At 44.4% G+C, this 24,364-nt stretch overlaps 2 protein-coding genes across 4 annotated transcripts in view; one reads left to right on the top strand and one right to left on the bottom strand.

The window, feature by feature from the left end:
* Window positions 1–48: 48 nt before the first annotated feature.
* Window positions 49–13,986, bottom strand: DCLRE1A (DNA cross-link repair 1A). Its single transcript, XM_072131071.1, has 10 exons — window positions 13,863–13,986; window positions 11,302–11,731; window positions 8,089–9,186; window positions 5,541–5,674; window positions 4,272–4,390; window positions 4,012–4,155; window positions 3,378–3,523; window positions 2,123–2,277; window positions 1,605–1,746; window positions 49–732 (listed from the first exon to the last, which is right to left on the bottom strand). Exons 2-10 carry the CDS (start codon window positions 11,720–11,722, stop codon window positions 572–574), a joined length of 2,520 nt encoding a protein of 839 aa, XP_071987172.1. The 5' UTR covers window positions 11,723–11,731; window positions 13,863–13,986; the 3' UTR covers window positions 49–571.
* NHLRC2 (NHL repeat containing 2) overlaps window positions 8,700–24,364 on the top strand; it is a 35,175-nt gene continuing 19,510 nt past the window's right edge. Inside the window, exons 1-8 of one of the 3 annotated variants that reach the window (XM_072131073.1) lie at window positions 8,719–8,839; window positions 9,315–9,359; window positions 16,220–16,372; window positions 17,258–17,713; window positions 19,080–19,201; window positions 21,003–21,132; window positions 22,641–22,719; window positions 22,934–23,165. In XM_072131073.1, the coding sequence (XP_071987174.1) occupies window positions 16,321–16,372; window positions 17,258–17,713; window positions 19,080–19,201; window positions 21,003–21,132; window positions 22,641–22,719; window positions 22,934–23,165 (1,071 nt within the window). In that variant the 5' untranslated portion in view covers window positions 8,719–8,839; window positions 9,315–9,359; window positions 16,220–16,320. Of the gene's footprint in view, window positions 8,840–9,314; window positions 9,360–14,341; window positions 14,549–16,219; window positions 16,373–17,257; window positions 17,714–19,079; window positions 19,202–21,002; window positions 21,133–22,640; window positions 22,720–22,933; window positions 23,166–24,364 lie in introns of those variants that run through there. The other 2 variants (XM_072131074.1, XM_072131072.1) reach the window with 2 other exon arrangements.

Genomic DNA, 24,364 nt, shown 5'->3' with positions numbered 1-24,364 from the left:
TAGCAGAGATAACACTGAGAACCTAGAAGAAAAATTCACATAAGAAAATTGTAAAATCTTAATGTTTTATTTATTTTTGTTGAAAATCCTCAACATAAAATCATTTCCACATAGATAATATACATTATTTCATGAACATTAATATGAAGAGACAAGACAAATTAGTTGTAGCATGGACATCATGGCAGCAGAAATGTGTGGTGAGGACTTCACCAGATGTAATACAGAGGGTGGAGAATACATGATGCTCCCCCACCACTAGAGGCACCCAAGGGAGGACGGCTAGTAGAATGAAGAGGATGTGAGACATAAAGAAGCCTCAACAGTCATAAAAAATCCTTGTATAACTTTCTAATACAAATGCACCTTAATTCCACCATATTTTTAATGTCCATAGCATGCTTCCATTCACCACCAGTAAGCAGAGATCTTCATTTAGATATAAAATACAAAGGACTATTAGAAAGTTATAGAACTTTCCATTCTGCACCAAATTTTGTTCCGGGGCTCTCATTCAGGAGAGTAAAGTGCACGATGTGTAGATAAGAGGATGCGTCTACAGGACCTTGTCTCATCTCCTGGACTCCGAGAGCCACTCAGTGAAGTATTTCTCCATGGCGCTGCGAGATTTCCAGTTCCCCACGTTGACAGTCGGGATGATTTTCTGAGGTTTTATAAATTGCACAAATCTCTTCATCTCAGAGTAACTGCTGTGTTCGCTGTACGGGATCCCTGCAACAAGACGCAAAGGATGGAGATCAGGCAATCAGGCTCCACAGAATATTAACCCTTTTAGCTCCAGCCTATTCTAGGCCTTCAGGAACAAGAATTTGCTTTATCTTGACTGAGCTCCAAATCTCCTTCACAGCCGGTTACACGATTCCATCTGCCTGCAGGCAACCATTACCAGAACAGTCCTCCGCTGTTCTCAATACTGACCACCTCTCCTCAGCATCAGATCACTGGTGGTGGTCTGACACCTGCACCCCACATGATCAGCTGTTTTGTGATTCTATACTGGAACAAAAAGCAGTTGGAGCCACCTGTAATATAGAGGCTGTAACGTGTCTCCAATTACATAACTGCAGCGATCTCTCAATAGTGACAGGAATGAGGATGGAGCATCAGGACGTTGGCAGTATTTATAAGCCGAAACCAGGAATGGACGTAACCTGCAGCATGCACAGATCATTCCATTCTCTCTCTTCACTGTGTAAGTTTCAGCTTCTGGTTTTAGATATCAGACAGATGCAAAAATTTGAATACTGACCGTGTGCAGATGCCCCAAGGTTACATCCCATTCCTCTTATAGGTTCTGACACTGAAGGTAACCCTGAGGTCTGGATAGCCAACCCACAGTGGAACAGGAAACTGCCAAATGCAATTAGCTCCCCCTCGTGGCAGCTGCAGGAATCCACAAAGTCTATGTAGGAGAATTGAAGCTCTATAGGTGTTCTATAGGAATGTATGACCATTTTTACTAATTGCGAACCAGTTCTCAAGATCAATGGAGGTCCGTGCAGTTGGAACTGTGGATATGAGATAACCCTCAAACTCTAACTTTAAATCTTTAACTTTTACAAAAAAAAAGTCATTCTACACACCATACATGGTGACCTTTCCTCTGACCTCCGGCCTGATATCAGCCACTGAACCGCAGCCCTCAGAATACGTCCATCCTGTCGGCTTAAAGGCTAAAACACGGTCGTACTTTCCAGAGAACTTGTTGAGGTGGGCATAAAGACCCTGCAAAAAAATGAGGCAGAAAAGTGTAAGACCAAGTACAGTGTGAGGAGGACGACACTGTATGGGGCGCCCGACCGCACCCCAGGGATGACTACAGCTGTGGATTTACAAAATCTGAAACACAACAAAGTATAACTATAGAGAATAAAGACGCTATAAGCCTTACATAAATGTGGCAATTTTTTTTTCCCACATAGTAGAAGCTTTGTTGTGGGTTTTTCAATTTTTAACAGTGGATTATCATGAAGAGATTAAGTGTTATTCCCATCTGGGCCTTCACATTTGATTTAATTCAGAGCGCATTTACATACCTACCATGGTACTCTCTAATAAGAAAGCACTGCAGGAGTCCTCAGGAGGGAACATAGAAACGTACCTTAAAGTTCACCTGCATCATGGGAAGGACATGAAGGGCGGTGCTGTCCCAATCGGTTGTCACCAATGCCCGGATCTCATCGGACTCCAGACACTGCATCGTTTTATATTTGTCTTGAGACATGCAGACCTTACAGCCCAAAACATCAGCGATAGCTGCAAAGAAAAGACACAGTGAGGGAGGGAAGATTTACCCAATTACATTGTGTTAACATACAAGCAATGGTAATGCCATGCATTTACATCAAATTAACATTGTTTAAAAAAAAAAAAAAAAAAAAAAAAAACCCTCAAATGTTAACTTCAATGTAGTTTTGCAAATCTTCTCCTCTCGCACGTGGCCATTACATTACGCTTACAAACGTCCAGGGGTTGGCCCAATCGCAAAGGCATTTCCAGAAACATCGGGTGCCTTTTGCCTACCGCATGTACCTCAATCCCAATGCATATGTTATCAAGCCATGCCCCAGGTGTTTGCATAGCACTACTAAATGCAATGTAAACGCAGCCTTACACTCTAATATATTACAATCTAGATCTGTCTATCAAGAGCGGTAAAATTCCTCTGGTGCTGCATCATAGAAATGGCAGAAAAGTACAGTCGGGTGTGACTTGAGGGCACCCGATTTTATGCCCACTGTGACCTCAGGTGAAGCTCCCCGGTTGCAATAATGATATTTATACAGTGCACACAGATTACGCAGCGCAAAGCATGTCAAATTGTTCCCTGTCCCCATGGGGCTCACAATCTAAACAACCTACCAGTATGTGTTTTTTTGGAGTGTGGGAGGAAACCGGAGCACCAAGAAGAAACGCACGCAAACACGGAAAGAACATACAAACATACAATTTTTTTTTCCTGGAGTAATAAATTATACCAGTTTTAACTTAAATACAAACTCAACCAAAGAACGAACCTAAAAGAGACTTTTTTTATGTAGCCCAGGGACTTCCTGTACAGAAATTTAGCCTCATGTACAGTAATGTTAATTATTCCTCCACCATATAATGTTGATCCAACATCTGAATTGTTCAGGGACAAGCAACTGGGAAAAACTATGCAAGGAACTTCATTCTCCATAGAGATCATAGTATTCTCTGCAAGAAGAGAGACTGAACACAAGGAACCTCCTCCTGCTGCTTTATCCAGGCTAATAGACCTGCAGGCTTATCCCATCCACCTTCTACCAAATTATAGCAACAGGTTTGATCTAAAAAGGTAACATTTTTGTCTAAAATTTAAACATGCATTATACCCAAAAAGACTTTCTCCTTTCCAACAGAATAGGTCCCACAAACCACCAAAGTTCGGGGATATAGGGTCACCATCTCAAAGGCAGCATTCACAGCAAACTGTACCGCTTCCTGCTGCGGGGGAAAGGTGTATTCGGGACTACAGTAACTGCAAAGGAGAAAGCAGAGAGTCACATGAAATATACTGCATCAGTAAATAAAATCACTCATCAGTTACATCCTGTATTATACTCAGAGCTGCACTCACTATTCTGCTGCTGGTGCAGTCACTGTGTACATACATGACATTACTTATCCTGTACTGATCCTGAGCTACATCCTGTATTATACTCCAGAGCTGCACTCACTATTCTGCTGCTGGTGCAGTCACTGTGTACATACATGACATTACTTATCCTGTACTGATCCTGATCCTGTATTATACTCCAGAGCTGCACTCACTATTCTGCTGCTGGTGTAGTCACTGTGTACATACATGACATTACTTATCCTGTACTGATCCCGAGTTACAGCCTGTATTATACTCCAGAGCTGCACTCACTATTCTGTTAGGGATTGCAATCCTGCAGCTTGTACATTTATGATAGCTGCTCCTCCCTATATACAGAAGTTTGTTCTGCATGACAATGCTCTTACGTGGTGTCCAGGTACAGGGTGTGGATCTTCCGGCCAAGGAGCGCTGGATACCTTTCCATTGAGGTGTCTGCACGGAAGTCTCCCGTGTGTAATATTGAGGTCCCATTGGGAAGGATGAAAAGCAGCAGAACTGCCCCAGGACAGCTAAAATGTGACAAAATGGGGAAGATTTGCCAATGGAAATGTAAAGTAGCATATATAGATACATTGTACTACACGAATATGTTCAGTCCCTATATAGAAGTACAGAGGATACGTACTGGTTGGCGTCCAGCAGCACCACCTTGATGCCATTCACCATACACTCTGTATACATGGGTAAGCAGTTAATGAATTCCTTCTCTACTCGCAGTTTACTCTGCACCAGGTTCCCTGTGATCTGAAAGAGACAAGATCAGTGATTAAGTATCAGATCACATCAATATCCTACATGCTACAGATGTCTACAGAAGAGCAACGGCTGCAGTTATAATCGGCCCCTAAGTCAGTCTATGGGGGACATGCATCGCTCCTATTGCCTTCTCTTTTTTTTGTGCGACTTTTCAACGTTTGAGACTTTTTAGGTGCACAATCAAGCAGCATACCAAAGTTTAGGGTTTACTGCAGTGGCTGTATTTATCTTTGTACTCCAGATGTTTTGTTCAACTTGTGCAATTTTTGGGCTCTAAAATTATCCCATTCTTGCACCAAAACAGAGCATGCTTGACCCATGCTAGGCTTACTTTTGGGAGCTACTATTTGGGACTAAAAAGTCGCACACCACAAAAAGTTTCAAAAGTGAGACTAAACATGCAACTCATCACATGTATCACAAGGGAGAAAAACTTAAGATACATTGCAGTGATTATGTAGGCCAACTTCAGGAAACAAAGTGGCAGCTGAAGTGGCCCCATAAAAATATGGTGCACATTGACAGTGTTTTTATAATAAAACTGGCTTTTTCTGATAAAAAAGTTAGATGAAAGTTTACCTTTCTCTATGGAGAGCAGTCCATTGTCCCATGTGAATGGCCAGTAAGAAGAGATCCCCACACATAGGCTGCGGTCACACATACCGCTAGGCGTCCGTTCATAACGCGACGCTAGCGCACAGGGGGAGGTCCTCGGCCCGAATGCACATGCGCTTCTAGGGAAACGCATGCGATTGATAAGCCGATCGCACATGTTTCTCTGGAAACGCATGTGCGTTCGGGCCAAGGACCTCCCCCTGTGTGCTAGCGTCGCGTTATGAACAGACGCCTAGCGGTACTTGTGACCGCAGCCAAACACAATCATGGGAAACTGCTCCGTCATGCATCTATTTCAAATGCAAACTTTCATCTGACTTTTCTTTTTATCGGAAAAAAAAGCCAGTTTTAATATAAAAACACTTTAGCAATGGGTACACTATTCTCTATGGTACATGGGGGAGCCTGAAAAAGGGCTGCTGATGTCAGGTTCCCTTTAAAAGCTCTAGACCAAATAGATGAAGCTTTATTCGCAGCAGAACTGCCATGAGAGATAACAATGAACACGAGGTAGGGTTTGTACCTTACTGCAGTAGATTGGGAAGCGGAATTTCTTTGTGAGGCCTCCGTAGTGATCCGAGTGGAAGTGGGTGAGGAAATAGGCAGAGCAGCCATCTATTTGACCGTACTGGAAGGCGTCTACAGCAAAGCCAGTGCCTAGAAGACAAGCAGAGGAAATCAGACTAGCACAGAACCCAGCATCAGTTATCAAAATAATAGAATCCAATATCGTAGTCAAGAAAATCTGTTTAAGGCTACATTCACACAGCCATTGGTGGAGGAATATACGGGCACAAGCTTGCGGCCATATATGCGCCCCCCCAAAGGTGAACAATGGGCACACAGAGTGATAAGCTATAGCACACGTGCGGCACCCTACCCGGGGAAAAGAATGGACCTAGATATGTCCTAACGTTCCCCATATTACGGCGCTGTATTTTTATGGAGAGGGGCGGAGGCAAGCAGCGCTCACCCCCTCCTCATCTCCCATGCGCCGACTTGTGCAAGTAGCTTAACCCCTTAACGACTTGGCCTTTTTTAGTTTTTTCACTTCCATTTTTCACTCCCCACCTTCAATAATCTATAACTTTTGTATTTTTCCACATAAAGAGCTCTGTTATGGCTTATTTTCTGCGTAACAAATTGCACTTCGTAGTGACGGTATTGAATATTCCATGGCGCGTACTGGGAAGTGGGAAAAAAAATCCAAATGCAGTGAAAATGGTGAAAAACCACATTTGCGACGTTTTCTTGTGGGCTTGGATTTTACAGCTTTCACTCTGCGTCCCAAATGACATGTCTACTTTATTCTTTGGGGCGGTACGATCACATGGATACCAAATTTGTATAGGTTTTATAATGTTTTCATACATTTAAAAAAATTAAAACCTCCTGTACAAAATAGTTTTTTGGTTTTGCCATCTTCTGGCGGCAATAACTTTTTCATACTTTGGTGTACGGAGCTGTGGGTGGTGTCATTTTTTGCGACTTTTGATGGTCTTTTCATTGCTTTTTAGGACTGTGCAACCTTTTGATAACTTTTTATTTTTTTATATTTTCCAAAATGGCAAAAAAATGTCATTTTTGACTTTGGACGCCATTTTCCGTTACGGGGTTAAACGCAGTGAAAAACTTTATATTTTGATAGATCCGACATTTTTCAGACGTGACCATACCTAGTGTGTTTATGATTTTTTTTTTTGGGGGGTGATTTGAATTTTTAGGTTTTTTTATTTATTTATTTTTTTAAACTTTTTTTTTACTTTTACTATTTTTCAGACTCCCTAGGGTACTTTAACCCTAGGTTGTCTGATCGATCCTACCATATACTGCCATACGGCAGTATATGGGGATTTTACTCCTCATTCATTACAATGTGCTGATACCACATTGTAATGAATGGGTTAAAACGAGACAGCTTCGGGCCTTCGTGAGATCGGTGTGTGTGTGTGTGTGTGTGTGTGTGTGTGTGTGTGTGTGTGTGTGTGTGTGTGTGTGTGTGTGTGTGTGTGTGTGTGTGTGTGTGTGTGTGTGTGTGTCATAAGCTAATATTTGCAATAACCATGGTCACATAGAGAGACTAGTCATCTTCACGCATTTATTTGCATCAGTGATTGTGTCCCTCACCATAAGGCCGCGGTCACACGTTTGCTATGTGTCCGTTCATAACGTGACGCTAGCGCACAGGGGGCGGTTCTCTGCTCGAACACACATGGGCTTATCAATCACATGCGTTTCCCTGTGCGTTATAAACTGACGCCTACCCGTATGTGTGGCCGCGGCCTAATTCTGCACTAATTGTTTTGTCTCACAATAACTAAGGGTGGCGGCACACGTGGCGTTTTGAACCCGGTTTAGGCCATTTTTAAGCAGTCCATTAAAAAACACACTGGGGGAAATTTACATAAAGTGTCGGTGTCTGCATTGGCTTTGTTACCGACCTGCTCTCGGTAAGAAGACACACATGTAATATTGTAGAGCTGTGCAGAGACATTTCTGGCGCCGAGACCATTTTCTGTCCCTGGGACCAAAATCTGTCCCGAGCACCAGAAATGTTTCCAACAGTCCCTGCTAGACCAGTTTTCTTTTGGTCTACTTTCCGCCAGTTTACAGCGCCCAAAAATGGCTGCGACACATAGTAATTGTGTCTGAGTTTCCACTCCGCCAAAGCCACGCCCCTTTTCGGAGAAGAGTCGGAGCAGACGGAAAAAGTCATTTTTTCTGGCGCCGACAGCTAATAAATAGGTCTGAGAGCGCCACAAAACTGGCGGAAACACCATAGTAAATGTCCCCCACTGTGTGACCGCACTCCTCTTTTCCCCCCACTGCATTCCTAATTTGCACATCGAAAACTGCATCTGAGAAACTGAGGGTGCAGTCACACGTTGCAGTTACAACTTCATCAGAGTCAATTTTAGGTGCAGTTGTAGCTACAACGTGTGACCGTATCCTGAACGTGTAAACGCACCCTCAGCTTTACGTAATAAATCCAATTCACCTGCATAAAGCTCATTGCATCCATACAGAATAATAAAAGCAAAATTCAACCTGAACTTGAATCAGTTACTGACCTGGGATCTTCTTGTAGAAGGGACATTGCTTTTTTCCCCTTCCCCCTTCTTCTGTGGAGTTCTGCCCGAACCCCTTTCCACCTCTTCTCTGGGTCCACGCAGCTTTCGGCTCTGAGGCTCCATTGAGATTCTCTGCAAGCCCACCAGCATCACCAAGAGAACCGGTCGCTTTCCTCTTCCTTGGAGGTTTCTCACTCTGAATTTTTAAAGGAGCCTTAACCTCGGCTGCTGGAGTCACCACTTTAGGTTTCAAGCCAAAGAAAACCCCAATGTCCATCTGCTTCATGGCTTTTCCTGGAGGCACAGGCGCCATGCTGGGAGAGCTTTGTGATGCTCCTTCCTGTATTTGTGATTTCAGCTGCTCAGCCTTTAGCCTGAGCTGTGAGTGAAGGTGAGTGCTTACCCGAGGTGCTGCATGGTCTTCTATCTTAATGTGACACATAGGGGGTTGATCACAGGAGTGGAGATCAGCCGCACCATTTGGATTAGGCTGCAATGATAGGCGGTCACTGATATCCACCACAGGTGAGTAACACTCCGGCGAAAGGTCTGTGATCATCATCTCTGCTGCAACAGGACTCTCACAGGTGCTAGCCCTGTAATCAAGGGGAGGGTCCACAGCCTGTCCATTGGAGTTATTGCACTGAGTTGGGGAGTCCCCCTCATCTTCACTGAAGAGTTCCTGATCACTGACTAGTGGGGAGTAGGAGATGGTGCTATTGCATATGCTGGCATCTTGCTCTGGCAGAGGGTAAGACTCGGTGGCAGTGACGCGGCTGGGGGTCTCCTGGGAGGATTTGGATGGTGACGAGAGCCAGATATCCAGCGGCGTCCTGCTGACTGATTCCTGGGAGCTGGTGGGAGACGGGGACTTGGATTTCAGCTGTGTGTTCTTTTTAGTGGTTGGGGTCTTGTTTTTTGTGTACGTAAACCCATTGGAAATACTGGGTGGTGTTGCTTTAGGTAACGTGAAATTGGTGGTAGAAGCGGGAAAAAGCGATGTCTGGTCCATGTCCCGGCTCTGTGCCAGAAGGAAATGGGAGAAACGCTTGTAGTGAGAAGGAAGAGTGGACAAGCAGCTCACACCGTCCGGACACTCTGCAGAAAGAGAAACCACAACTCACTCAAGGAATAGGAAAATAGGGGAATTATCAACAGATCTTGATGTCACAGTCTTGGGCCACATTCACATGCACAATTCTAATGCTGTTTATCTTCATTTCTAGAAGTGTAGGCAGCTGTGAAACCGATTAAAACGGGCCACACACATGGTAAATATACAAAAAACGCATCCATCCGTTTTAAAAATGCATGTATTTTGAAATGGACTGAAAACGCATGATTTAAAAAACGGTCCAAAAAAGCAACGTGTGGTATCACCTTCAGGGGCGCATTCACACGATGCGTTGTGTTGTGTTTGTGACGCATTTCACTGGCTTCAGCCTTGATTACATGCTAAGGTTACATTGGGGGACATTTACATAAAGTGTCGGTGTCTGCATTGGCTTTGTTACCGACCTGCTCTCGGAAAGAAGACACACATTTAATATTGTAGAGCTGTGCAGATAAATTTCTGGCGCTGAGACCATTTTCTGTCCCTGGGACCAAAATCTGTCCTGAGCACCAGAAATGTGTCCAACAGTCAGAGAACAGGCAACAGCAGTGTTTTGTGTCCCTGCTAGACCAAATTTCTTTTGGTCTACTTTCCGCCAGTTTACAGCGTCCAAAAATGGCTGTGACACATATTAATTGTGTCTGAGTTTCCACTCCGCCAAAGCCACGCCCCTTTTCAGAGAAGAGTCGGAGCAGGCGGAAAAAGTCATTTTTTCTGTCCCCGACAGCTAATAAATAGGTAGGAGAGCAGAAGATGCGGTGAAAGCACCACAAAACTGGCGGAAACACAATAGTAAATGTCCCCCATTGAGTTTTAGCAGATGCAGTGACACAATGTAACCTTAGTATGTGATCAAGGCTGAAGCCAGTGGAATGCGTCAAAAACGCAACACACCGAGTGAATGCGCCCTCAGGGCGCAGTCACACGTTCCACTAGTGCTGCGTTCATAACGTGCCGCTTTCATCCTTGAAAAACGCATCATATTTGCATATTGGTTTTTTAAGGCCCGCGGCACACGTGGCGTTTGAACCCCTTTTGGGGCCGTTTTTAAGCAGTCCGTTAAAAAATGCATGCATAAAAACTGCAAGCTTTTTTTAAAACGCATCTGTGATTACATGCACAAACAGCAGGGAGAAGATCACTGCGTTTTTACAAATTCCAAGATACATAGCTGCCTGCAATTTTTAAAATAGCATTTTTAAAAACGCATGTGTTTTCAACGTGTTCAAAATCGCGACAAAAAGCCACGTGTGTCACTGGCCTAAAGGTGATGCCCCGTGTGGCGGTTTTTGTCCGTTTCTGAGCATGCAATTTCAGTCCGTTTAATATTATTATTAAGATAAACAGGTTCTAAGCAGCCAAATGCATGGTAAACTGTCAAAAATTGATGCGTTTTTAAACCAAAAACGCCACATGTGGCATCACCCTGAGGCCGGCGGCACACGTGGCGTTTTGAACCCGTTTTTGGTCCATTTTTAAGCAGTCCGTTAAAAACCACATGCGTTAAAAACCCCAGGTGAGGCTCAGCTGTGGTGCACATTGTATGCAGTATCTGCTAACTGCCAACTCTGAGCCCTCCATATAAGGTAAGGATACAATTCTTTTTTTCAGATTCTGTACAAATGGCAGAAATATGAAAAAAACCCAAAAAGGGGGATCTACCAGGTTTGATTATCCCCTAACCACAGAATAGGAGATAACAATCTGATAGCTAAGGGTGATGCCACACGTGGCGTTTTCGGTCTGTTTTTAAGCCTGCGTTTTCAGCCCGTTTAAAAATGTATCCGTTTTTAACTATTTACCATGCGTTTGGCTGCTTAGAACCTGTTTATCTTGATAAACAGGTTCAAAGCAGCTAAATGCATGGTAAACAGTAAAATACGCATGCGTTTTTAAACAGACTGAAAACGCAAGCTTAAAAAGGGACCAAAAACGCCACGTGTGGCATCACCCTTCGGGGTGGAGCCCCCAATTTGGAGATCAGTTCTGGCTCCATTGGTCAGACCCCCACCCCCATTTATCTTGGATCTATTGCCTAACCTCTGGATAAATGATAACTGCTCCTTTTAAGTTGGGAAGGTAAATGGAGGCTGCTGTACCTGTTTGTGCGGTAGAGGGTGCGTCCAAACATTCGGTCACATGCCATCGGGGACTCTGGACCAATAGTATGGAGAAGGGCATCTGGCAGCTGGGGCAATGGCCGCTGTGTCTGTTCTGGGGTGTCACAGGACTTGGGTTCATGGTTTTAATTTTTTTCTTTTTCGGTGTGGACAGTGCATCCTCCGGAGAGCTTTGCCCCTGCACTGTCTCTTCCTGGGGGGCAGCTCCCATGGGAGACGTGACTCCCTGGATGTTTTTAGTTTTCCTTGTTGCATTTCTCTTCCTGGGTCCCCCCCTTTTTGCCTCCACCCTCGTCTTAAGTGCTTGATCCTGAGCTCCTGTTTTATTAGAGGATCCATCTGATGCTTTTGGTTTCCGTATGGATTTATAACCCCAAATATCTTCTTCGCTTTCTGACATTGTTCACCACTAAAAACGAGAAGATGGAAATGTACAGGATCATTAATGAATCAAGAGAAAATGGGACAGAACTTCTTACCTTGAGGGCGCGTTCACGCGTTCCGCTAGCGCCGCGTTCATAACGCGACTATGGCGCACAGGGGGCGGAGTTTGGGGCGATCGCATATGCGTTTCCAGAGAAACACATGCGATCGGGTTATTAATCGCATGCGTTTCCCGGGAAACGCATATGCGATCAGCCCGAGCCCCGCCCACTGTGCGTTACGTATGAACGCGCCCTCAATATAACCGCTGGACAAGACAGAGCAGCTGCAGACTAGTACCAGAAAGAAATTCTCCCCCATGTAGTGCTCTTAGGGTGGTCCATAAAGGACATTACCACCAGGATGAAGGATTGTAAACCAAGTAAACTTACATGTTGGTCTGTGCCCCCTCTGACAGGATTCGATCTTCTTTAAGCTTTTTGTGTCCTGGTTTGTAAAAAATACAGGCTTTTAAAATTATGCAAATGAGCCTGAGGGGCTTCAGGTCCCATTAAAATCTTTGGAGTCCCTCAGGCTCATTTGCATAATTTGTAAACTTTTTTTTCTTAAAAACAAAGGCATAGGAAGCTTAAAGAAGAGCAGATCCTGGAAGAGGGGGCACACACAAGTATGTCAGTGTGCTTGATTTACGACACACTCGTACACGCCTAGATCCTGGTGGTAGATGTCCTTTAAACACCTTCTCCCAAAGTGCTCTAAAGGTGTCCCTTAATAAGCATCTCCCTCCTCCATTGCTCTGTGAGTAGTTCTTAAATTTCCCTCCTCCAGTGCTAACGACAGTCCTTAAAGGACATCTACCACCAGGATGAAAGACTGTATGCAAATGTGTCTAAGGGGCTCCTCACTCATTTGCATACAATCCTTCATCCTGGTGGTAGATGCCCTCTAATCTTTCCCCCTCTAGTGCTCTGAGGGTGGCTCTCAATCCTCCTCCTTCCTAGGCCTTGCAGTAGTTATAGGAAGTCCAGCTCTTTAGGCCGGCGCCACACAGGGCGCTTTGTCTGCACTTGCAAACGCAGACAAAGTCGCGCCCACCGGGGTGGGCCTCGGCTCGATCGCATCGGTGTTTCTATGGAAACGCCTGCGATCGTGAACGAGCCGCCGGTGTTTCGCGTTAAATTAACGATGCGATCGGGCCGAGGCCCGCCCCGGTGCGCGCGACTTTGTTTGCGTTCGCAAGCGCAGACAAAGCGCCCTGTGTGGCGCCGGCATTAGTGATGGGAATTACAGCTTTTCTTAGGCTGCGGTCACACGTTACGCTAGGCGTCTGTTCATAACGCGACGCTAGCGCACAGGGGGGCGGTCCTCGGCCCGAACGCACATGCATTTCCAGGGAAACGCATGCGATTGATAAGCCAATCGATAAGCCTCAGTGAGCTGGCTTATTAGGCTCCGCTCACTAAAAAGAGCCGGCTCTTCTGGCTCCTGAACGGCTCCCTATTAAATATATAATAGATAGCTGCAGGACAGTCAGTCACCCAACACCACTTCTAACCCCATTTTTATTGGGTTAAAGGGGGTGTGGTGAGCCATTTAGTGGCGGAGTTAAGTGAGCCAGCTCACGTCGTTCACGCGGATGAGCCGACTCTTTGTGCTGGCTCGTTTGCAAACGACCCATTACTACAGCTCTTCTTAGTGAGTTGAATAATTAGGCTCCGATAACTAAGTAGAGCTGCCTCGTCTGGCTCTTAAAGCCAATTTTCTAAATTAAAGGGGGCACAGTGAGCCAATAAGGGGCGAAGTAATGTGAGCAGACCTTTGTCCAAAGATGCCTCTTTTCTGATTTACTTGTCTTAAAACTGATGAGGGGGAAAATAATTGTAATTCTCATGGTAGACGGCTACGATCCCTTGCTGCGGCCATTCACCTGAGCTGATACCCTGAGCCACCACTGTGATTCTGGCCATTTATAGTTACGTGAACACTTGTGTTAAGTCAGAATTATTGTTGTTTACACACTTGCGGTATAACTGGTTAAATATCAGGACAATTCCTCTAATTTTTATCTATTTTTGCAACACTCCTTTAAATTAAGAGGGTGGAAAAAAGGTCATATATTGTACCCCATCCGCCCTCTCTGTGCCCCCGGTATTTACCCGCCAGCAGCGCGCGAGTCCTGTCATCTCCGAGATATTTTCCCGGCCATTCTGGGAGCCTCCTCCGGCTCCGCCTGCAGATCCGCCGCCGCACTTTCCTTTCATTTTTTTTGTACCTGACAAACAGATTATGATTGAAACAAAATGTTCTCCTTTGCTACTAATCTGGATTATTTATTATTATTAAACTAATTTACAAAACGATGGATGAATCGTTTTATTACTACTTGGCAATCATGTCGAATCGACCGTGAAGAAATAAAAATCTAGATCTGCGATGTAAATTTATTTGGCAGATACATATTCGCCAAATCTAAGAATATAATAATCAGTATTGGTTATTAATCGTCAGTTATTAGTCAACATTTTTTAATCGCCAATTACTACGGATTTTACATAATAATCTTTTGTGTAATAAAGAAACTTAAAATCAGAGTATAGGCGCGAATCTGTTGAATGGAATGTAGAGTGCAGGAGGCAGGGCTGTTGCTTGAGTACTGTCAGTCATAGAAGGAGGAGAAAGATGGCGTCGTGCAGTCTGAATGATCTGTTGGGACTCCAGAGTCCGCTGGAGGGCGCCCTGCAGGAGGCGGAGTCTCTGGAGGAGAGGGAGAGGCTGGTGCTGGAGTATCTGGAGGAGGTGAATGCACGGGCGGCGCAGCTGCGGGTGCCAGACTTCTCCCCAGGTACTGAGCTGGGTGTATTCATGTGTTGTGTGCCCGGCCTCCCTTATTATAGGTCACCCGCGATACACTCACTTCTATGCGGCTGATCATAGTTATCAGTCACATGACCCCATTATCATGTTCTCTGGGGTCTGTATGTCTCCTGTGTGGATGACCCTGCACTGGGGTCACCCCATAGAGGTAAATGGTCACCAAATAATTAGTAGTTAGCGACTACTAAGGCTCCTAGACTATGACTACCTGTGCAGTAGTGTGCAGGGTTATCTCCTATTAATCACTAGGGGGAACTCTTCTCTACACACAGATTATACACTACCACTAGGGGGAGCTCCTCACATACAGATTATTCAGCCACCATTAGGGGGAGCTCACTACATACAGATTATACAGTCACCACTAGGGGGAGCTCACTACATACAGATTATACAGTCACCACTAGGGGGAGCTCACTACATACAGATTATACAGTCACCACTAGGGGGAGCTCACTACATACAGATTATACAGTCACCACTAGGGGGAGCTCACTACATACAGATTATACAGTCACCACTAGGGGGAGCTCACTACATACAGATTATACAGTCACCACTAGGGGGAGCTCACTACATACAGATTATACAGTCACCATTAGGGGGAGCTCACTACATACAGATTATACAGTCACCACTAGGGGGAGCTCACTACATACAGATTATACAGTCACCACTAGGGGGAGCTCACTACATACAGATTATACAGTCACCACTAGGGGGAGCTCACTACATACAGATTATACAGTCACCACTAGGGGGAGCTCACTACATACAGATTATACAGCCACCACTAGGGGGAGCTCCTCACATACAGATTATACAGCCACCACTAGGGGGAGCTCCTCACATACAGATTATACAGCCACCACTAGGGGGAGCTCCTCACATACAGATTATACAGCCACCACTAGGGGGAGCTCCTCACATACAGATTATACAGCCACCACTAGGGGGAGCTCCTCACATACAGATTATACAGCCACCACTAGGGGGAGCTCCTCACATACAGATTATACAGCCACCACTAGGGGGAGCTCCTCACATACAGATTATACAGCCACCACTAGGGGGAGCTCCTCACATACAGATTATACAGCCACCACTAGGGGGAGCTCCTCACATACAGATTATACAGCCACCACTAGGGGGAGCTCCTCACATACAGATTATACAGCCACCACTAGGGGGAGCTCCTCACATACAGATTATACAGCCACCACTAGGGGGAGCTCCTCACATACAGATTATACAGCCACCACTAGGGGGAGCTCCTCACATACAGATTATACAGCCACCACTAGGGGGAGCTCCTCACATACAGATTATACAGCCACCACTAGGGGGAGCTCCTCACATACAGATTATACAGCCACCACTAGGGGGAGCTCCTCACATACAGATTATACAGCCACTGCTACGGGGAGTTCTACTTAAAGCTCCTCTCTATGTTCTGTTGATCCTCCATGTGCAGTTTTTGCTGTGTTGTATCTTAGTCACAAAATGTTTAAAAGAAAGTATTCAGGTCTAGGACCTCCTAGATGTCTGAGAAATTAAGAAATAAATATTTACATATTTATATGATTTGTACTGAATCTTATTTCCTTCTTTTGTTTGATGTTATGTTCCTCCTTTCCAGATTTAGAATGGCTGAACACTGTCGTCCCCTTCTCCCTGCACAGGGACCTCGTGGGGAAGGTTGTAGTATTGGATTTCTTCACTTACTGCTGCATCAACTGTATGCACATCCTCCCTGACCTGCACGCTCTGGAGCAGCGCTACTCAGACACAGGTACTGGCTGAAAGATACAAGGGTGATATTCGGCATTATGTGGTGGGGGGGGGGGGCTGTGTTTTATTGTTCTTCCCTCCAAGTACAGTGATTCCTCGTTATCATAAGTCTTAAAGGAAATCTACCATTTGATTTGATGCATTATGAGGCAAACATTACCTATAGAATGCTGTAGCTACACTGATGCAGGATTATATCTTGGTTAATCCCTGAGCTGAGTGGCTTTGCTGAAAAAACAATTATGACATTCAGGAACTTGGGAAAGCTGGGTCAGGCTGACTGCCTAGACAAACACATCAGACACAAGCTTGTGATTACAAGACATGACTAATCAACCTGAGCTGGATCACTCATACACAGCAGCTGGGCGATGGTACAGCAATTGATTATATTGCCTTAAGGCACAACCCAGGGATTACATCATCCTCTCCTGCAGAGAAAAACTCTCCTGCTAGGACAAGCGCTGAATCAGCCATAGAAGCCACAGAGCTTCATTATCATGTTTTATCAGCAAAATCACTCAGCTCAGGGATTAACCAAGATATGATCCTGCATCAGTGTAGCTACAGCATTCTCAAGGTATATTTGCTTAATAATGCATTAAATCAAATGGTAGTTTTCCTTTAAAATAGAGGGAGACAAACGCCTGTACATTTGCCCGCTATCCATCTCTGATCATCTCTTCTAACCAATGAACCAGACGTGCTGGTACCCAGCCTTCAGTTCTGCTGAGTAGGACGTGTGGTGGGAAATATCACTACTACAGAGGGGAGGAACCTGCATTTGGTGACACCCGCTTTTTCTGGACATGACTAATGGATGTTTTCAGTATTTTTAATTCTATAACAATTCTATAATTTCAATAATTCTCTATTTCTCCCTCAGATGGCCTGGTCATTATCGGGGTGCATTCAGCCAAGTTTCCTAATGAGCGGGTCCTGGATAATATAAAGAGCGCTGTGCTGAGATACGACATCACCCATCCGGTGGTGAACGATGCTGACGCCACCTTGTGGCAGGACCTGCAGGTGTCCTGCTGGCCCACCCTGGTCCTGCTGGGACCTCAGGGAAACCTCCTGTTCTCTCTGGTTGGGGAAGGACACAAGGAGGACCTGTTCCTCTACACCTCCATGGCATTGAAGTTCTACAAGGAGGGACACAAAATAAAGGACAACAAGATTCCCCTGAAACTCTTCAGGGACTCGCTGCCCCCATCACCGCTGCGCTTCCCCGGGAAGGTGGTGGTAGACCCCTCAGGTGACACCTTGGTCATCTCTGATACAGGGCATAACAGAATCCTGGTCGTGTCCAAGGATGGTCAAATCCTACACACTATAGGAGGTGAGAATGTGATGGTATTCCTATAGTCCAGCCACTTTATCCACATGCGGCTTAACCCTTTCAGGACACAGCTGTTTTCTGTGGGCGTCTCAGGGCACTTCTGCAGATGTAATGGTAATGAGGCCTCCCCTCTGAGCAGACCCCTTGTGCCCACACTATTATTGCACTGAGGTCTCCCAGAAAAACCTGCTCATCCTGACATAAGAAATATTCATTTAATTTGAATTCTTTTTGTTCATGCATCTCCTATTTATCTCTATGGTAACAGACTGTATAACATTTTCAGGTTTGGTCCTGCAGTCTCACTTTTTCGTACTTTCTTGAATTTGTCCCTCACTTAGTAGTAGGTTTACCAGAAAATAAGCGTTAGACTATAGGGACAGAATAAATGGTGGCGCTGTAGCATTAGTGCTACAGCTGTTTCTGAAGGTGAGGGGGCAAATATTTTATAGTCTGTGTGTGAATGATGGCAGAGCCGTCACTTTCCATGAATCTGCTGGAGATGGAGGCGGATGAATCCTTGGATCTTGTCATGTCTCAATTTTGCAGATGGGGAAAAATTGTTCCTTATTTTTTTTTTTTTTTCCTTCAATATTGTTTTTCCGTAGTGGAAAGTTCTTCAACCCCTAACAAACTGGACTATTTTAGGCTTCCACAAATTCCGAACACTACAGTCCAAGCTAATTCATTGGATAATTCATCATGGTGCAGGGCCTGAAGGGAGGAGCATGAATTCTTTTCATCATATTCCAAGAACTTTGCTAAAAGTTACAGTTATGTTCTGCCCTTCAGGCCCTGGACATAGTAAAATTCAATGAATCAGCTGTGGCTGGAGTGTTACTTTAAAGGGAACCTTGTGTTTGTGTGTCGCCTACGACTCCTTAGCACGGCCCCTAGGAGTAAAAGAGCCATAGCTGCGACTTACAGCACAAGTACTGATTCTTGTTAAGGACACAATGGATTGTCCTTTTTGTCTCTCAATTATGGTCCAACGTTTTGTGATGACCGATTTCTTAATAGATGGTGTACAGATCAATCACAAGATCTGGCAACCCATAGGGGGAGCTCTCTGCACGCTCTTAGCACTTGTATCTTACTTTACTGGCGCAAGAAGCCATGCACAGTGCTCCCCCTGGTGGTAGCTTCAGGCAATCAGAATTTTATCATGTCATCACTTTTTAGTTGTTTTTAAAAATGTTGAGCAGGGCTATGATGTCCTGGGCCACCAGATTTATTATAACTTGATCTAGGTGAATTGCTATACCTGCTTTCTGTGCTGGTCCTTCTGACTCGCCTTTACTGGTACAGGCTCCTGTTGTCTTTTGTGTGTATGGAGTCAGTGTGACAGCTGTTGTGTTCTGCACAGGGGGCGACAGTGGCTGGAAGGATGGAAACTTCTCAGAATGCTTATTTAATTCCCCCCAAGGCGTGGCAATACATGAGAAAACCATCTACGTGGCGGACACAGAGAACCATCTGATAAGGAAGGTACGATGCATCTTTGAATATTCTGCGCTCAATGGTAGCTCATACACAAGAGGAGCGAACACTGAGACTCCTGGGGTCCATGTCCTTCTACTCCACCTTAAACATGAGCAAGGCTTTCATGATGATGAGGGGAATGAGCCAATGCTAACCCTATCTTTTGCTCCACCTTCCAGACACCTTGGTTGCCCCACCTTCCAGATTAATATTTTGTCCTAAAGTATAAGTGTAGGTGGGCACTAATAAGGAAGGTTCCGGATTTCTTAAATTAATATTTATTTGTACATCCAAAAACATACAGATACAAAAATGAGACCTACAGACGTCTGTGTTAAAAGTTGGTCTTTATAACAAAAAGACAACTAGCTTGAAAAAATAAAAAAATAAAAAATCTAGCGCTTTAGAGATATGTCAAAAATTAATTTTAAGTTAAAAAATGGAGAGGAAAAGGTGATATCTCTTTGAAGGGTTCAAAGTTCGGATGCCGTATGAGAGGTAGGTATCCGGGAGGTATTTTAAGTGGCTGGCAAGATATAGGGCCCTATATCTGCATTGTAAGGCTAAAAATCGGATCGGACCAGTATAAATGACAGGTAATCTTAAATGACTGTAGTCATACACTCACGGTTAGACGGTTCTGGCTTGTTTTCATATTAGACAAAGTTTCTTCGCAATGGAGAATAATGAAAGGCAGTGTGAGCTGGGTACACTTTGGCGTCTCCACCGCCGCGTGTGTCGCGCAATGGCGCTCCAAGGTAGGTATTCTGGCGCGAGTCCTGCGTCAGGCAGCAAAGCTTTTGCCTTGTCTTTTCCTTTTGCAGTCCCGGTCAATCGTCTTTCATCAGGTGAATGATAGCTGCACACAACTGGGTGCGTCCACCCCAAGCATTAGAGTTTACAACACAGGATATTCTGCTATAAATCTCTTATTGCGTTTTGAGTTCTTGGTGCTTTTTTGTGAGTGCTTGTTAGATGGGTCTCGATCAGATGATTTATAGCTGTAACTGTGGCTAGACACGTTTCAGAGCAAACAGCTCTTTCCTCAGTAGCCTTTATGGACCTCCTTGGCTTTTCCTCTTTGTAAAGGAAAAGACAAGGCAAAAGCTTTGCTGCCTGACGCAGGACTCGCGCCAGAATACCTACCTTGGAGCGCCATTGCGCAACACATGCGGCGGTGGAGACGCCAAAGTGTACCCAGCCCACACTGCCTTCCATCATTCTCCATTGCGAAGAAACTTTGTCTAATATGAAAACAAGCTAGAACCGTCTAACCGTGAGTGTATGACTACAGTCATTTAAGTTTACCTGTCATTTATACTGGTCCGATCCGATTTTTAGCCTTACAATGCAGATATAGGGCCCTATATCTTGCCAGCCACTTAAAATACCTCCCGGATACCTACCTCTCATACGGCATCCGAACTTTGAACCCTTCAAAGAGATATCACCTTTTCCTCTCCATTTTTTAACTTAAAATAAATTTTTGACATATCTATAAAGCGCTAGATTTTTTATTTTTTCAAGCTAGTTGTCTTTTTGTTATAAAGACCAACTTTTAACACAGACGTCTGTAGGTCTCATTTTTATATCTGTATGTTTTTGGATGTACAAATAAATATTAATTTATTTAAGAAATCCGGAACCTTCCTTATTAGTGCCCACCTACACTTATACTTTATGCAATAGCTTTGACTTTTTCCCATTGGGTGTTTTGGGGATAAGGTGGTAGCACATAAGGACGGCTAGATAAACTTGGTAAGTGCCACTAAATCTTTCATTTTAATATTTTGTCCTGTTTCTGTAGGCTGATCTGGACACACGGACAGTGAGCACCGTGGCTGGCACTGGCAGACAAGGCGTGGACAAGGAGGGAGGAGCAAAAGGAGAACAGCAGCCAATCAGCTCACCCTGGGATGTTGCATTTGGCACTCCAGGTGCGTCCTTTGTATTTTACATCTTGTTTAATAATAAATTATGTCTTGAGATTTCCTAAAGTTACCAGAAAAGTTTGGCCATTGTGCTCCACTTAAATTAATTCTCCCATCACAGTCCATCATGATAAACCAGAAACACAACTGATAGATCCAGGCACCGTAACTGTGGTAATCTTATATTCGCTATCCATGGGCTCCATCCCTCTAATACGGTATAAACTTTTTAACTGTGCTAATGAGCCAGAAGTGCTCCTGGGAGTCAATACCAGACTCTCTTCGTGGTGTAGCTTCTGGAGCTGTGTTAAAGGGAACCTACCACCACAAATCTATCACGGTAGATCCGGTGGCAGTTTCATCTAATCTATAATAAAATAGCCATTTTTAGGGATAATCCTTTAGTCCCCCGTATCCTATAATTTTGAATTGCCCTAATATGCAAATTTACCAAAGACTGCAAGGGGCAACTGGGGTGTGGAGAAGCCACACCGTGTAACCTCAGCTCCGGCTACACCACGCTCCAGAAGCCTTTTTGGTAAATATGCATATTAGGGCAATTAAAAATTATAGGATACGGGGGACTAAAGGATTAGCCCTAAAAAGAGGCATCCTACTCCCGTAATGGGTAGATCCGTGGTGGTTGGTTTCCTTTTAAAATGCTTAAATATTTTGAGATTGAAACCCTGTTTTTATAGTGTTTTTTTCAAAATGAGAATCTCTGCTTTCAAATCCAGTAGAGTCCTGTACTCTGTAGTCCTGTCCTATAGAACCAGAGATACAGGCATTTACGCATGGCTGGGATTAAGATCTAATTAATCACTAGATCCGTTCTTTGAAAGCAGACTCTTATTTTTAAAACAGAAGCATGGATCTATGACGGCCTTTGAACACCAGATGGCGCCATATTATGGCAAGACTTGTTCATATTGTTTTCTAGATTTACAGAGGTCACTTTTGTCCACTAGTGATGAGTCCCCAGAAATGCAGTGCTGTGGGTCCCTTTTCGAATGCCCTTGTGACACCTCATGGTCCATGCGCTTTCTCGCGGGAGCTCCTCATCAGCCCGGCTGGCATTGACAGTAGCTGTAATCTCCCTTATGCTGCGATGGCGACTTGTGCTGCACGCTTCGATAAATATAAATATTCCCTATGATTAATAGTACAAAGAGCTGTCAGCAGCTCAGTAATTACATCTCCTGGAGGAAGAGGAGCCGTCACGATTCCTGCTGTACCCCATATACAAACAACAGGGGAGGGAGGACATAAACTTTTCTTATGGAGAGTCTCCGCAGACTATTACACCTTGGCTTATATCTTCATTATTAGCATTACTTATGACTGATATCAGCTGCTACTCTTATAATGCTCTGGCACTGATCAAACATGACATCATATGTGACTGATATCATCCTCTTATAACGCTCCAGCACTGATATAACCTCCAGATACTACATCATTTGTGAAACTGCACTAATATAAGTTCTGGCCTTCATGGTTGTGTTATTTGGCAGGGGTGCTGTGGATCGCCATGGCTGGGAATCATCAGATCTGGGCTCTGTTATTAGAAGAAAGAACTTTACCGAAAGGCAGGTAAGTGTACGCTCTCCCTGCAGTGGGGGGGGGGGAGGGGGGATATGTGTTGATGGGGATCACTCCAATGGTTGTGCCACAGAGCTGGATATAACCAACCGGAAGCGGTCAGTCCTAGAACTGGGGTATTTGGAGATCAGAGAGATTCTGCATACGAGTATTATGGGGCCGCCCCATTGCTGATAATCTTTTTGCTGACCCTGTCTCCTTCCAGCCTCCTCCCTGAAGGAACCTGCGTCCGGTTTGCTGGCAGTGGAAATGAGGAAAACCGGAACAATTCGTACCCACACAAGGCGGGTTTTGCTCAGCCATCTGGCTTGGCCGTCTGCAGCGAGGACCCCTGGAACTGTCTCTTTGTGGCTGACAGCGAGAGCAGCAGCATCAGGAGCGTCTCCTTAAAGGACGGAGCAGTCAAGCATGTCGTGGGGGGAGAGCGGGACCCAATGGTAACCTCCCAAACATAGATATTCTCCCGGCAGTGACATCATAGGCCCAGCAGTGACATGAGCACTGGTCTGAGCATAGGTCACAGTGGTCGCGTGCTGATCCCATATCAGTGTAAATATGAAGAAGGCGTGGTGCCCTGACCCCAACCCGAAACTATGAATAAAGCGTTTACTCTGCACACAGCATGACTGGCACAATCCAGTCTAATAACACCCATCATCCACACAGACCAGTAATTATAGCCTCGCATTCATACAGAGTGCAGAGCAGCCTCATGTTATGTCAGCAGCATCAGGAAAATATTCATTATTACCATCATATAACCACCGGAGATAAGTGACCAAAGCGTGACCTCAAGATTTACATAACCATAGGGGGCAGTATTATAGTAGTTATATTCCTGTACATAGGGGGCAGTATTATAGTAGTTATATTCTTGTACATAGGGGGCAGTATTATAGGAGTTATATTCTTGTACATAGGGGGCAGTATTATAGTAGTTATATTCTTGTACATAGGGGGCAGTATTATAGGAGTTATATTCTTGTACATAGGGGGCAGTATTATAGTAGTTATATTCCTGTACATAGGGGGCAGTATTATAGTAGTTATATTCTTGTACATAGGGGGCAGTATTATAGTAGTTATATTCTTGTACATAGAGAGCAGTATTATAGTAGTAATATTCTTGTACATAGGGGGCAGTATTATAGTAGTAATATTCTTGTACATAGGGGGCAGTATTATAGTAGTTATATTCTTGTACATAGGGAGCAGTATTATAGGAGTTATATTCTTGTACATAGGGGGCAGTATTATAGGAGTTATATTCTTGTACATAGGGGGCAGTATTATAGTAGTAATATTCTTGTACATAGGGGGCAGTATTATAGTAGTAATATTCTTGTACATAGGGAGCAGTATTATAGGAGTTATATTCTTGTACATAGGGGGCAGTATTATAGGAGTTATATTCTTGTACATAGAGAGCAGTATTATAGTAGTAATATTCTTGTACATAGGGGGCAGTATTATAGTAGTAATATTCTTGTACATAGGGGGCAGTATTATAGGAGTTATATTCTTGTACATAGGGGGCAGTATTATAGGAGTTATATTCTTGTACATAGGGGGCAGTATTATAGGAGTTATATTCTTGTACATAGGGGGCAGTATTATAGTCGTTATATTCTTGTAC

This window comes from Engystomops pustulosus, chromosome 11 (assembly GCF_040894005.1).
Source record: "Engystomops pustulosus chromosome 11, aEngPut4.maternal, whole genome shotgun sequence".
In the NCBI taxonomy this organism is placed as follows: Eukaryota; Metazoa; Chordata; class Amphibia; order Anura; family Leptodactylidae; genus Engystomops; species Engystomops pustulosus.
The sequence above is the reverse complement of the archived record's forward strand: the minus strand, read 5'-3'. Positions and strand labels throughout refer to the sequence as shown.

What these genes read in the sequence shown, in the direction of transcription:
- DCLRE1A (XM_072131071.1), bottom strand. Translation starts at nt 11,722, where the DNA reads ATGTCAGAAAGCGAAGAAGATATTTGGGGTTATAAATCCATACGGAAA. An exon ending in ACCCTCTACCGCACAAACAG is followed by an intron (nt 9,187 to 11,301) that starts GTACAGCAGCCT and finishes CTCTTTCTGCAG; the next exon opens with AGTGTCCGGACGGTGTGAGC. An exon ending in AAAGGAGAAAGTCTTTTTGG is followed by an intron (nt 2,278 to 3,377) that starts GTATAATGCATG and finishes TTTTCTTTGCAG; the next exon opens with CTATCGCTGATGTTTTGGGC.